This window comes from Lithobates pipiens, unplaced genomic scaffold (genome assembly GCF_037356315.1).
Source record: "Lithobates pipiens isolate NorthernLeopardFrog02 unplaced genomic scaffold, aLitPip1_a1.2 Scaffold_23, whole genome shotgun sequence".
Classification (NCBI taxonomy): domain Eukaryota; kingdom Metazoa; phylum Chordata; class Amphibia; order Anura; family Ranidae; genus Lithobates; species Lithobates pipiens.
The window spans coordinates 192,545,741-192,558,427 of NW_027507785.1; the positions used below are offsets into that span (position 1 = coordinate 192,545,741).

Genomic DNA, 12,687 nt, shown 5'->3' on the forward strand with positions numbered 1-12,687 from the left:
TGTGTGTGTCTCCATCCATCCATCCCTGTGTGTGTGTGTCTCCATCCATCCATCCATCCCTGTGTGTGTGTGTATCCATCCATCCCTGTGTGTGTGTGTCTCCATCCATCCATCCCTGTGTGTGTGTGTCCGTGTGTGTGTGTGTGTGTGTGTGTGTGTGTGTGTGTGTGTGTGTGTGTGTCCAGCCTACCTGTGTCCCGAGCCTCCGTCCCGTGCCTTGCCTCCTTGCCTCCGTCCCGTGCCGTGCCTTGCCTCCGTCCCGTGTCGTGCCTTGCCTCCGTCCCGTCCCGTGCCGTGCCGTGCCTTGCCTTGCCTTGCCTTGCCTCCGTCCCGTGCCTTGCCAGGATCGCCGCTCTTCGTCGGCGCCTCGGCGGCCATTGTAAAATTCAAAAGCCGCGCCTCCGCCTTCGCCTGTGATAGGCGGAACACTGAATTTCCCAGCAGCCTGTGTTCCGCCTATCACGGACATCGTCTCATCCTCGTCCGTAGTACGAGGATGAGACGATGTCCGTGATAGGCGGAACACAGGCTGCTGGGAAATTCAGTGTTCCGCCTATCACAGGCGAAGGCGGAGCCGGAGGCGCGGCTTTTGAATTATAGAATGGCCGCTGTCTGTCTGCTCGACACGCTGATCGAGCAGGCAGACAGCGATGACTCGAGTATAAGCCGAGGGGGGCACTTTCAGCCTCAAAAAAGAGGCTGAAAATCTCGGCTTATACTCGAGTATATACGGTATTATGAATTTTTACTGATTATAGTGGAAAGTACAGCACGTTTGATTTATATCATGAATACTGCTGCAACCTCGCCAACCATTCAGTGTGCACAACTCCTCTCTGCCAATTCCTCTACTGGCTTTCTTTAGCACAACTAATAACATTCAAAATACTAATATCTTATGAGAATCTGCTAAATGGCGTAAGGGAGAGAAATTGCATATTGACATATTTCATCAGGAGTTATCTTATGAAATGTCCTTAAGAATGTTTTCATAAATGCAAACAGTACAAAGCATTTGCTTTGAGATACAGTAATATGGACATGATGTTACTTACTGCCACATGCTGGAGGCAAAGACCACTTCCCATTGATGCAGTAGCTTTCAGCTCCCCCATTCATTTCAAAATCTTTGCTGCACTTGTAGATCACAACATCTCCACTGTAGTATGCGTCTTTTGTAGTTGCTGAATCCAGTGTCCCAAATGGGATGGATGGTGGTTGATTACATTTCAAAGTCCCTTGAGTAAAAATGATGTTAATTTATTGTCTATTTAACCTGTGTATACTTTCTACACATAGAAGCTTATAACACCATACATTTTGCAGAAAGCACTGCCAAAAAAAAAAAAAACACCTGTCAGTTTTTACTTCTGTCTGTGGCCCTGTTGGGAGCTTCACCCTCTCTATTTGTCTTGTTTAACCTTATCATGAAAAGTGAAAGTTTAACCACTTAAGGACAGCCTCACTGCGATATACGTCGGCAGAATGGCATGGCTGGGCATAAGCACGTAAAGGTACGTTGCCCTTTAAGAGCCCAGCCGTGGGACCTGCTGTTAAGAGCCTGGTCCTGAGCTCCGTGACCGCGGGACCCGCGGACCCGATCGCCACCGGTGTCCCGCGATGGGGTCACAGAGCTGAAGAACGGGGAGAGGTAAGTGTAAACAGACCTCTCCCCGTGCTTTCTAGTGAGGCTGTCACTGATCGTCTGTTCCCTGTCATAGGGAAAGACGATCAGTGATGTCACACGCCAAGTCATGCCCCCTACAGTAAAAAAACACATTAGGTCACACTTAACCCCTACACTGCCCCTTAGTGGTTAACTCCTTCACTGTCAGTGACATTTTTTACAGTAGTCAATGCATTTTTAATCGCACTGATCACTGTATTGATGCCAATGGTCCCAAAAATGTGTCAAAATTGTCTGACATGTCCGCCATAATGTCGCAGTCACTATAAAAAAATCGCTGATCGCCACCATTACTAGTAAAAAAATTAATTATTAATAAAAATGCCATAAAACTATCCCCTATTTTTTAGACGCTATAACTTTTGCGCAAACCAATCAATAAACGCGTATTGCGATTTTTTTTTTACCAAAAATATGTAGAAGAATACGTATCAGCCTAAATTGAGGGAAATTTATATATATATATATATATATATATATATATATATATATATATATAATTTTTTGGGGGGATAGTTATTATAGCAAAATTATATTAATAAAAATATAAATATAAATAAATATTGCATTTTTTTCAAAATTGTTGCTCTATTTTTGTTTATAGCGCAAACATTAAAAACTGCAGAGGTGATCAAATACCCCCAAAAGAAAGCTCTATTTGTGGAAAAAAAAAAGGATGCCAATTTTGTTTGGGAGCCACGTCGCATGACCGTGCAGTTGTAAGTTAAAGCGACGCAGTGCCGAATCACAAAAAGGGGCCTGGTCCTTTAGCTGCAAAATGGTCTGGGGCTTAAGTGGTTACGAAAATCCCACATTTTGGGTTAACATCAGAACACTGGTGACCCTGGTGAAATACCAGAATTCCCTCACGTTGGATGGATTTTCTTTCACTTCCTGTTTTGGCTATGGGACAGGAAGTGAATTCTCCCCAATGGGACACAGATAACAAAAAAAAAATCTGGTGGGGGTTATAACCCTGCCTTACTCTATCCAAAATAAAAAAGCTTTGCCTTTAGTCACAGGTTAAGGGCTTCATAACCCCATAGGACTCTTGAGCATACTTGTAGTACTAGGTCTGTACTATGAACTACAGACCTTAGATAAGCAGAAAAGGGACAAAAGTGTAGTAGCTGCTCATTATGATTTATTTTTAGCTTTTATTTTTCTAGGGTAATAAAACACAAATAATGATTTCATAAACATGTAAGGAATTAGCACCATACAGTGTGAATTTGCAATTAGTTTAGCAAATTAGATGAAGTCTGCATCCACATCATTCAACCAATTACATGCAAGCTTTTCTTTTTTAACTTCCCTTGCACATTTCAAATTGAACATAGCTTGAGCTTACAATGAACGCTCTACTCTATAGCAAATTGACCCTTTGAAATATAATTGGGTGCTGTGAGCAGAAACTCCCCTTCCAGTTCAATTTTCTTTGTTCCAATTTTCATAAATTTCCCCAGTGAATCTAAGCCCTTGTACACACGGTCGGAGAATCCGTCGGAATGTGTCCTATCGGACCGTGTTGTCGGATAATCCGACTGTGTGTGGTATGCATCGGACTGATTCCGTCGGAATATCCGTCAGACCCAATTTTCCAACTTGTTGGAAATATTTTCCGACCAACTGGTTCGATCGGACATACTCTGATTATGTGTAGAGAATTTTGATCGGACCAAGTGCCACGCATGCTCAGATCAAATTCCTACATCAAAGCTATTGGCTACTAGCCTGAACGTAGTCCTATCGTAACGAAATTACGTCATCACGTTCTGAATGATCAGATTTTTCGACAACTTAGTCCGACCGTGTGTATGCAACAGTTTCGGACAAGATCCGACGGACAAAATCCGACGGGCAAAATCCGACGGATTTGGTTGGCAGAATGTCCGACCGTGTGTACAAGGTCTAAGAGGGGTCATTGTGATTGTCCTATTCTTGTGATAATCTTGGGATAATCATTGCACAGATGCATTTGCATCATGGCTGCAGGTTTAAATTTAGTGTGCCAACTTTTTTTGAAATGTTCTACCCTACAGGATGTTGCAGAAATGCCTACATTTTTAAGACTGAATGATGTATTATTTAAAGTCTGTAAAAAGTACTCACTGACACACTGAGGAGGCGATGTCCATTTGTCATTTTGACAAAGTACAGATGTAGGGCCATGAAGTTTGAAACCTGTTTTGCATTTCATCTGAATTGTTTCACCATTAAAGTAGTCCCATTTTTGTCCAATATCTTCAGTATTGGCTGGCTGTGGTGGAGGTGGACACTTGGACCTTCTGCCTGCAGCTAAAGCTAGACATAGTTGTTGATTAATTTTTGGACAACAGGAATAATGGCATGTAAATAGTTACAGAGGTGCATTGGTAACTGTTATTTACAGTAAGATACTAATTTAAGTGTGTATACATGTACACACACAAATGTATACATACACATTACTTAATTAGCGTAAAGGAGCGAGAACATAAAATTTATATTTACCTTCACACACTGGTAATGGTGGGTCCCATCCATAGTAATAACACTGGCTAATTGCTGGCCCTCTAAGTACCATTCCTTCAACACATGAAAATGTTCCCACTTGGCCATTGGAATAGACTGGATGAAGTTTATCAAAACCAGTGGATGGCGGTACAGAGCATTTTATTTCTAATAGAAAAATTGGATAAATATAAATCTAACATATAAAGCACTGAACCCTCCTGGAACATATCTTTAAAAATAAAAATGCAATCATTTATTACATTAGTTAAGAAAACACACACACACATATCACAACATATGAGCCAAGTTCAGAAAATTTGATTGCAGTCAATCAATTGGAAGTGACCATGGGATTCAATAAATCCTGCAAACCTGTGCTGGAAGATTGGGTTTGTGAACACCTGTAATTAGAAATGACTCTGTGCGAAGCGGTCATAAGCATTGGTGCAATAGCCAGCAGGTCTAGCGTTTGTATCATAAGATTCCTAAATCAAAGAGACACTCACCTGCCCAGAACCTGAATGTTGGCCCTCACATAATGCCAAAATTCTGTTAAGGCATATTTAGCAATGTGCAAATATTTAAATATGTAAGTTAAAGTGTCCTAATGTGTAAGTAAGGTTTTAATGCTTTCACTTAAAGTATGGCTTAAAAAAAAACAGTCATGCTCACCTAGATGGTTCCAGCATCGATCCCAGCTGCAGCTGTCTCCCGCCACCTCTAAGACCGAGAACTGAGCGATCAAAGACCACTCATCACTCAGTTCTTGGTCTTCAGCCTACAGAGAGCAAGTGACTATCAGTCACCAGCTCTCTGCTGTGCTCTTTCAGGGCTCACTGGAGTGCTGGGCTGTGGAGGGAGCCCCATGCTCATTTATATGGGGGTGATATCTGGGGGCCCCTTTATTATTAAAGAGGACTTACAGATTTCAATAAGCCCCCTACCCACAGACCACTACAGCCACCAGGCAAGAGTTGTGGGGAAGAGGCCCCTTACCTTATCAACATGGGGACAAGGTGCATTGCCAGGGGGGTCTCTCTGGCACAGTACTCCCCTATGTTGAGGTTGTATGCCCTGGTATGGTTAAGGAGAAAGAGGGCTGTCCTCACCTTTCCTGGCCAGCCAGGCTGCATTCTTAAAATAAGAGTCTGCTATGGACTTTAGGAGGGCTTAACACATTTTGTTTTTGGAATGGAGTCTCCCCTAAAATCCAAACAAGACCAGAAGGGATTAATTTGGGGGAACTCGATGCAATTTTTTTTTCATTCTTACTGTGGGATGTGCTACAGAAAAAAATATATTTACAAAGGAAAAATTGACAGTTTAAATTGCCAGCAAAGAAATCTGCAAAAAAAAACAGCAAAAAAAAAAACAGCTCACACCAGACTAGACATATCGCTTGGTGTTGAGGCCAAATAATTCACTTTATTCTCATCTGACCACCTTAAACATGGTTCTGAGACCACATGGAAAAAGGTGTTATGGTCAGGTGAGACTAAAAGTGAATTATTTGGCCTCAGCAACAAACAACATGTCTGGCGGAAATCCAATACAGCTCGCCATCAAAATAACATCATTCCTACAGTAAAGCATGGAGGTGGTAATATCCTGTTATGGGGGTGTTTCTCTGTAGCAGGGATTGGAGTACTTGTCAGAACAGAAGAAAAATGGATGTGGCAATATACCATCAAATTCATCAAAGAGAAAAATCAGCTGCCCTTTGCCAGAAAGTTGTCGATGGGAAGTAGGTTTACCTTCCATCATGACAATGACCCCAAGCACACAGCAAAAATGACCATAGAGTGGTTGAATTAGAAAAAGTTGAATGTCCTGCATGGCCTAGTCAGAGCCCAGACTTAAACCCCATTGAAAATCTGTGGAATGAATTAAAGACTGCAGTCCACAAACAGTCAATATCAAATTGAACTGAACTTAAGCAGTTCTGCAAAGAAAAGTGGACAAATACTGTCATTAAAGAAAAAGGTGGTTCAACAAAATACTGACATAAGGGGGGTGATCTTTTTTCCCACTCAGTGATTCTGTATTTGTATTTGATTTTGATTTAGATTTTTCTTACATGTTGGGGTTATATCTTTCACTTGGATGTTATAAGTTGCACCAGTAAATACAGCTGGATAAAACAAAAATGGTATCTCTCTTCATTTCAGGCTGCAAAGCAACAAAATGTGATTATTTTAAGGGGGGGGGGGATTATTTTTCTATACCCACTTTAAATGTTCCCCAGGTTAGTGACCACCCTCCACTCTATGCTCTTTTCTCACACTGCACTGTCTTTTAGCCCAGAAAATGGTCATTTTTATTTGACATATTCTGCTACCGTTGATTTTTAAAGGGATTCCGGTTTGGCATTTCAGCGGGTTCAGGTTTGGTGAGTCCCTGCGGAACTAAACCTGGGACAGTTCGGCTCATCGCTACTCCCAAATCAATGATAATGGTGCAGGTTTCTTAGCGTTCACAGTATGCAGTAAATGTTGCTAGGAAACGTTCATATTTTACATGATCTGGTCAATTTGACTACCAGCAGCATTAAAAATGAACAAAGACAACAGGTATGAAAAGCACTACTGTAATAGTCAAGTAAAGCAGCAGCAGCAAACCTTTGTTTTTCTTCTTCATATACTACTCACAAAAGAACTCCGTCTGTAATATCACCATCACCAGCTGCTCTCCCTATCGATATATCATATGAGCTATAAGAAGCATTGCCATTACTTATTGCGCCTAATTAGCCTGGGGAAAAGTAGACATATAGCAGGCAAGTGAATGAAAGCAGTTTCCAGAATTACAATTCATTGGTTGCAGGGAAATCACAGAAAATACATAGCCATAATTGAAATTAATGAGGCTCATTCATAGCATATAGCCTGCAGGCAGAGATTTTTGTTTTTGTTTTGTTTTGTTTGTTTTGCAAAAATCCCTGTGCATGCGCACAATACATTTAATAGCTAGCTATTGACTGGAACTGTTGCCATCCTCACAGTGCAAAGTGTGCATCCAGCCAATCTGAGCTATAGTAATCATAGCCCTCTACACTCCTCTGTATCTGGGTGAAAAACAATTCCTTGTTTGCAGGGGAAAGTGTTCTGTACTGTAAAAACAGGTTCCTTCCATTTGATGTGTTGCCATTCGATGAATTTATATACTGTATATACCTCTATACTGTATATATATATATATATATATAGAGAGAGAGAGAGAGAGAGAGAGAGAGAGAGGAAGAAAGGGTGGAAGGAAGGATGGAAGAAAACACTACTCATTGCTGTACCAGAACATTGTAGAACAGCTGACCATCCAGATAAAAGGCACTCCACTTCTTCTACAATATTTCTTTGAGCTGTCATATAACCGTCATCGCACTGATATTGGAGCCACTCTCCAACTTTAAAAATTGTTTTATTTGGCACATAATTTCCATTCTCCAAGTTTGAAACTTTACAGATACCTGCAAAAAATTCAACAGCGTTAATGTGCAATTCAAGCATTGACATTTGTAGGCGTTTGATCTTGGTGGTAGTTCACTTATAAGTTCTGGGGTTCAGCTATGTTCCCCCTCAGGTTTATTCTCCTTTAAAATGGACGGACATTCCGACGACAAAATCCGTCAGATTTTTTCCGATGGATTTTGGCCCAAACTTGTCTTGCATACGCACGGTTGCACAAAGTTGTCGTAAAATCCGATCGTTCAGAACCCGGTGACGTACAACACGTACAACGGGACTATAAAGAGGCAAGTAGCCAATAGCTTTTGTCTCGTAATTTATTCTGAGCATGCGTGGCACTTTGTGCGTCGGAATTGTCTACATGCGATCAGAATTTAAACGATCGTATTTTGTTGTCGGAAAATTTTAGATAAAGATCTCAAACTTTGTGTGTCGGAAAATCCGACAGAAAAAGTCTGATGGAGCCCACACGCGATCGGAATTTCCGACAATGCGATCCGATCGCACAGGTTCTGTCGGAAAGTCCAACAGTGTTTACAGGGCATTATGGTTACCTTTTGCCCAGGAAATACTGTATATAACATGGTTTCTGGGCACAAGCCCTAAGGCTATTACTGTAAGTACAGACATTCTTTAATATTATCTTCAAACCCTAGAATGAGAAACAGTATTAGCTTATTTAGTAAGTCTAAGCCCTTGTACACATGGTCGGACATTCCGACGGAAAATGTCCGATCGGACCGTGTTGTCGGATAATCTGACCGTGTGTGGGCTACTTTGGACTGTTTCCGTCGGAATATCCAACCGACAAAGTTTTAGAGCTGGGCTATAAAATTTTCTGACAACATGATCCGATCTGACTTATGGTCCGATCGTTTGTAGAGAATTCCGATCAGACACGCATGCTCAGATCAAATTCCTAGACCTAAGCTATTGGCTACTAGCCTGAACGTAGTCCCGTCATAACAAAATAATATCACGTTACGAACGTTCGGATTTTCCGACAACTTTGTCAGACCGCGTGTATGCAACACCAGTTTCGGACAAAATCCGTCGGACAAAATCTGACGGATTTTGTTGTCGGAATGTCCGACCGTATGTACAAGGGCTATGAAGGTTCTCGTTTATCCAGGTCATGACATACCTGCTTCAAGCTGGACATGCCCACATACCTATGGTTATGCTATAAAGAAAACACTGTAATTCTACTAAAATCAATTCAAAAAGAAAGATTAAACAGTTTTTTAGGCTGGACAGTTTGCTTTTGCGTATATCATTATTCTTGCAAACTGTTAAGTCATGTAGTCTGGGATGAGTAGTCATAGATTGCCTGATAGCCTTATATATAACAGTAGGAACTGCAAAGAAGTATACAACTGTAAATAGTGACATCTACAGGCCAAAGTTGTGAACACCACATAATCCCCTCATAGTGAAAAATACTTTTTTCTCATCCTCACTATTAAAACAGACAGCAACAATACATAGAATTAAATTATAAAACAGTACTATGCATTTTAAGTACATCACATAATCCTTGGAGGAGGCCTTCGAATCATGTAACTTTATCTAGGCAGTCCAGGCCTCTAGTTTGGTAGTTATTAGTAGTAATAAGTAATAATACTAGGGGTCCTAGTAGATGATAGGCTCAGCACTGGCATGTCATGCCAAGCTGCTGATAACAAAGCAAACAGAATATTGGCATTAAAAAGGGGATGAACTCCAGAGATAAAATGATAATTCTCCCCATCTACAAGACTCTGGTCCGGATGCACCTGGAATATGCTGTCCAGTTCTGGGCAGCAGTCCTCAGGAAGGATGTACTGGAAATGGAGCAAGTACAAAGAAGGGCAACAAAGCTGATAAAGGGTCTGGAGGATATTAGTTATGAGGAAAGGTTGGGAGCACTGAACTTATTCTCTCTGGAGAAGAGACGCTTGAGAGAGGATATGATTTCAATATACAAATATCGTACTGGTGACCCCATAATAGGGGTAAAACTTTTATGCAAAAGAAGTTTAACAAGACTTGTGGCCACTCATTAAAATTAGAAGAAAAAAGGTTTAACCTTAAACTATGTAGAGGGTTCTTTACTGTAAGAGCAGCAAGGATGTGGAATTCCCTTCCACAGGCAGTGGTCTCAGCGGGGGGCATTGATAGTTTCAAGAAACTATTAGATAAGCATCTGAACGACCGCAACATACAGAGATATACAATGTAATACTGACATATAGTCATACACATAGGTTGGACTTGATGGACTTGTGTCTTTTTTCAACCTCACCTACTATATAAGAAAACGTCCTTCATTAAATGAAACTTCTGAAAATCCTGACTAACAGTCGGCACTGGGGTTGTACAGAATTTGATTGGCTCCTGCTGCTGTCAAGCAAATCCTGTGACAAGGGAGCAGGGGCAGGGATGAGCCACATTGGGAATGTCAATCAATGCACACAGCCCAGCTCAGGAACATGTCTGAATGAGTGCCCCCATAGAAAGTGGCTTTGTATGGGGGTACTCAGAAGGGAAGGGAGGCGAGAGCGCAAGCAGGGGAAAGAGAAGGGGAAGTTTGGGGGCCACTCTGTGCAAAACAATTGCACAGAGCTAGTAAGTATACCATGTTTATTATAAAAAAAAAGAACCTTTACAAACACTTTAACTCTTGCAGGCTTACACCAACTACCACACACAATGTGCTATGTCAACATCATATTTTGCCTGGAGTTGGGGTTTAAACATACTTTTTTTGTAGTGAGGATCAGCAGAGCACGCTATTTTGCCTTTGCATACTTACACCCAGGGGCAGACTGACCATTCGGGCACTGCCCAAGGGCCCCATGCCACTAAGGGGCCCCATCAGGGTTGCCAGCCTCAATAAAACCAGGGACGGAATGTAAAAATCAGTGTTTTTAAAAAAATCCCAAGATTATAGCTGCCCCGCCTCTCCAGTACCTTTTCAGTGTGTGTGTGTGTGTGTGTGTGTGTGTGTGTGTGTATTCTGTGTGTGTATACTGTGTGTGTATATTGTGTGTCTGTGTGTGTATACTGTATGTGTGTGTATACTGTGTAGCCCCATAATCTATTGCCTGGTGGCACCATAATCTCCTATTGCCCGGAGGCCCCATAATCTTCTCCTGTTGCCTGGGGGCCCCATAATCTTCTCCTATTGCCCGAGGGCCCCACAATCTTTTCCTGTTGCCCCCGGGCCCCCATAATCTTCTCCTGTTGCCCGGGGGCCCCATGAGTTGTCAGTCAGCCCCTGTCTACACCATATGTGGGGTTAGTTTGTTTCCTCTATATCGTTCATCAATTGTGACCGCCTTCACCATGTGTAGGTAAGAAACCTACACTATATTACCAAAAGTATTGGGATACCTGCCTTTACACACACATGAACTTTAATGGTATCCCAGTCTTAGTCCATAGGATTCAATATTGAGTTGGCCCAGCCTTTGCAGGTATAACAGCTTCAACTATTCTGGGAAGGCTCTCCACAAGGTTTAGGAGTGTGTTTCTGGGAATGTTTGACCATTTGTGAGGTCAGACACTGATTTGGATGAGAAGGCCTGACTCGCAGTCTCTGCTCTAATTCACCCCAAAGGTGTTCTATCGGGTTGAGGTCAGGACTCGCTCATCCATGTCTTTATGGATCTTGCTTTGTGCACTGGTGTGCAGTCATGTTGGAACAGGAAGGAGCCATCCCCAAGCTGTTCCCACAAAGTTGGGAGCATGAAATTGTCCAAAATGTCTTGGTATGCTGACACTTTAAGAATTAACTTCACTGGAACGAAGGGGCCAAGCCCAACTCCTGAAAGGCAACCCCACACCATAATCCTCCCTCCACCAAATGAATTGGACCAGTACACAAAGCAAGATCCTGACCTCAACCCAGAACACCTTTGGGATGAATTAGAGTGGAAGACTGTGAGCCAGGCCTTCTCATCCACATCAGTGCCTGACCTCACAAATGTACTTCTGGAAGAATGATCAAACATTCTCATAGAAACACTCCTAAACCTTGTGGACAGCCTTCCCTGAAGAGTTGAATCTGTTATAGATGCAAAGGGTGGGCCAACTCAATATTGAACCCTACGGACTAATGCGTACACACGATCAGATTGTCCGACAGCAAATGTTTGATGGGAGTTTGTTGTCGGAAATTCCAACCGTGTGTAGGCTCCATCGGACATTTTCCGTCAGAATTTCTGACATACAAAATTTGAGATCTGGATCTCAAATTTTCCGACAACAAAATCCGTTGTCGGAAATTCCGATCGTGTGTACACAATTCCGACGCACAAAATTCCATGTATGCTCGGAATCAAGCAGAAGAGCCGCACTGGCTATTGAACTCGGCTCGTCGTACGCAGTGGCGGCTGGTGCTCAAAATTTTTTTTTGGGGGGGGGTGCAAACAAACTGAAAAATTCTGAAAAAAACCCCCATCAAACGCAGACACTGTACCATGAAATGCAGGCACTGTGCCCATCAAACACAGACACTGTGCCCATCAAACACAGCCACTGTGCCCCAAATGCTGCCACTGCGCCCATCAAACGCTGCCACTCTGCCCATCAAACGCTGCCACTGTTCCCCAAATGTTGCCACTGTGCCCATTAAATGCTGCCACTGTGCCCCAAATGCCACCACTGTGCCCCAAATGTTGCCACTGTGCCTCAAGTGCTGCCACTGTGCCCCAAGTGCTGCCACTGTGCCCCAAATGTTGCACTGGTCCTCAGTGTCCGGTGTCCCCCTGTCCACCCGCCATCTGTTCGGCACTTACCTTGTCTCCTGTGGGCAGCAGGTGACGGCAGCAGGCAGCGAGCAGTGTCCGGTGTCCTCCGATTCTTCCCCGACCCTGATGCCTTCTCCCACCCACTCCTCCTCTCGTCCTCTGCTATGATTGGACGCCTGATTGGATGCCCCCCCTTTTTTGGGCGCCTATTGGAGCCTATGGCTCTAATCAGGTGATTCCAAAAAATACCCCTACCTGTGTAATCCAGATGCCTGGCACCCAAAATGGGCCGGGCACCTGAATAGGGGGT

At 42.8% G+C, this 12,687-nt stretch overlaps 1 protein-coding gene across 1 annotated transcript in view; it reads right to left on the reverse strand.

Annotated features, from left to right (window-relative positions):
• The window catches only part of LOC143928081 (coagulation factor XIII B chain-like), a 96,643-nt gene that overhangs the window by 73,587 nt on the left and 10,369 nt on the right, over positions 1–12,687 (reverse strand). The window contains exons 2-5 of the mRNA XM_077452696.1: positions 7,470–7,646; positions 4,181–4,348; positions 3,800–3,991; positions 1,056–1,238 (exon numbers count right to left, since the gene is read on the reverse strand). Of these exons, the coding sequence (XP_077308822.1) occupies positions 1,056–1,238; positions 3,800–3,991; positions 4,181–4,348; positions 7,470–7,646 (720 nt within the window). The remainder of the gene's footprint in view (positions 1–1,055; positions 1,239–3,799; positions 3,992–4,180; positions 4,349–7,469; positions 7,647–12,687) is intronic.